The 2,274-nt window shown below is 36.9% G+C and overlaps 1 protein-coding gene across 1 annotated transcript; it reads right to left on the bottom strand.

Annotated features, from left to right (window-relative positions):
* Positions 1–314: 314 nt before the first annotated feature.
* Positions 315–2,061, bottom strand: LOC145108532 (cyclin-D3-3-like). The gene is made up of 4 exons (XM_079045570.1): positions 1,477–2,061; positions 1,202–1,403; positions 969–1,099; positions 315–816 (listed from the first exon to the last, which is right to left on the bottom strand). The coding sequence occupies exons 1-4, from the start codon at positions 1,927–1,929 to the stop codon at positions 598–600; spliced, it is 1,005 nt and encodes a 334-aa protein (XP_078901696.1). The 5' UTR covers positions 1,930–2,061; the 3' UTR covers positions 315–597.
* Between the last annotated feature and the right edge of the window lie 213 nt (positions 2,062–2,274).

The following is a 2,274-nucleotide window of genomic DNA, read 5'->3' as shown; positions in this document are numbered from 1 at the left end:
CTTATCATTTTTAAAGGAAAACCAACACAAAAAAATGCACAAAAATATTGTCGAAAATAAATTGGTTTTATACTTGGAGAAAATTAATAAAACAACATTTGTATAGAGGGACCAAATCACCATCATGCACACAAACTCTACAATCACCCGCTCCATTCTAACCACCGGCCTAGCATTAATCCAACCAACCATGTCCGATTCACAAATTAACTTATATGTTCATATTTTTTTAGTTTTACAAATATGGTATTTGTATGATTTTCTCGTTTAAATAAATTCAAACTTATCAGAATTCTTAAATGAATAAAACAACCAATATAAACATGTTACTTTTGACCATGGGAATGTTCTTATTGACATTAACATATATGTTCATTTTTTTTTAATTTTACAAAGGGAATGAAGAAGACATTGCTCTAATCATTTCATTTTTTTTTCTTACTTTTTATCCGGATAAAATGCCGACCATCTTTACCTCCAAAACTCACCACACAACTTCAAAGTCTCAATTTGGTGGGGCTATCAAGGTGGACTAAATGCAAAGATGGTTGGCAATTTAACATCAAATCAAATAAACATTTAACACAAAAGCTTCCCTCAGGCTTCACCCTTGCGGGTTTTTTTGGCTCCTCCCTCCGGCGACGATGGAACCGATGGGTTCTCCACCGACCATGACTCATCGGAGCTGAAAGACAGATCCATTACAGCATCTGGGCTCCCGGGTACTGCCCCGAACTTCCGTTTATTGAAATGTCGACCTCCATTTCTACTACATGTTATCTCCTGGATTTGTTTCCAACACTCCTCCACATCTTCCTGTTTAAAGCAAATAAGTAATAACTTCAATTAAAGAAAGATAAAAAGTGATCAAGTAATTATCTTTTCTGCCCAGGTACTGACTGATAATTACAAAGCAACATAAAATTCACTGCTTGATTGTTTTATCAAGAAAAGTTAAAGACGTTGACCTTATTGATGCCAAGAATACCCAGTAGTTGAGATTCGTATTCATTTCCAATACATGGCTCTACACTGTGAATTACATGCACCATCGTTGCTGTTGCTATCACTGATGGAAGATAAGACCTAAACCTACCATCTGCATTTATATATAAGTTCATATCTTGATTAGTAATCATTAAAACAAGCTCATGTATATGATTTATACTAAAAGTCGCGAGGGAAGTGATGAAATGGTTACCAGGAAGGAAGCATAGTAGGAGACACTCGCATCTCTTGAGGAATTCGGAAGAGAGATAGCTCTTTAATCCGAGTCTTCTTGTGATATAATCGAGGAATGAGAGTGGAGTCACGGGGTTCATCTTCCATTCAAGAGTCGAAAGTATTAGAATCTCCATCTTTTGAATTGTTTTTGCTTCGAAAACGTATTTGCTCCCCTCCATCTTGAATTTCAAGAGAAAGAGTTAGTTTTAAACATATAGAACAAAACACAAGTAAACCTTAAAAGAAACGTACTTGGAGATCTAGAAGAAGTGGGACATGTGTTTCTTCAACTTTAGCAGCGAGAGAAAGACAAGAAACAGCAGCAAGTTGGGTCATCCATGGCTGCTGCTGCTTCTTCTCCGATTCTAACCCTCCAAATCTGTCAAAAAATCTATCAAGATAGTTGACGGCGAGCACCGCCGTGAGGGCCGTGAATGAGTAATGCGAGACCACTCCCAACATCCACTCCACCGCCTCACGGCGGTGGTTTGCGGAAGGACTGATGTGGCCATTGTTGTCGAAACATTCGTCGGATTCTTTGGAAATGAGAGAGGATAACTCTTGGTCTTCCCAATATAGGTCGTGTTCGAGGAGTGTGTGTTGAGGGTGATTATCAACACAGCTGTAACTACCCACTGGTTCTTCTTCGTCATCCTCCCATTGGTGCTTCTCTTCACAGTAAAGTGAGTCTAAAAGAGTCATCATCTTCTTGGAGAAGAAGAGATCTTATTTATCATAGAGATTGGGGTTGATATGAAACCAGTTGTTCGCCCATCTTTCTAGAGCTTGGGGGAGGAAGGAGAAGAGTCAAGAGACTAGTGAGCAGTGCACAGAGGTTTATGCTTTTATTCACTAGGTATCCGCATTCTTTTAAGAGATTTTTTTTTTAATTTTGAAATATAAAATACAGATTGTTTTCTTTCTAAAAATAATATTTTTACTTTCCATAAATTATAATTTTTTTTATTTATGAATAAAAACTGTGTAACAGTTAAATGATAAAAATATATATATATAAAATTTATCTTTCATGCATCACTGTGGTCTATA

This window comes from Lactuca virosa, chromosome 4 (genome assembly GCF_052849685.1).
Source record: "Lactuca virosa cultivar CGN04683 chromosome 4, Lactuca_virosa_CGN04683_v6, whole genome shotgun sequence".
NCBI lineage: Eukaryota > Viridiplantae > Streptophyta > Magnoliopsida > Asterales > Asteraceae > Lactuca > Lactuca virosa.
This window is presented reverse-complemented; position numbering and strand designations above follow the sequence as displayed.

What these genes read in the sequence shown, in the direction of transcription:
- LOC145108532 (XM_079045570.1), bottom strand. Translation starts at nt 1,929, where the DNA reads ATGATGACTCTTTTAGACTCACTTTACTGTGAAGAGAAGCACCAATGG. An exon ending in CACTTCTTCTAGATCTCCAA is followed by an intron (nt 1,404 to 1,476) that starts GTACGTTTCTTT and finishes TTGAAATTCAAG; the next exon opens with ATGGAGGGGAGCAAATACGT. An exon ending in CCTACTATGCTTCCTTCCTG is followed by an intron (nt 1,100 to 1,201) that starts GTAACCATTTCA and finishes ATATAAATGCAG; the next exon opens with ATGGTAGGTTTAGGTCTTAT.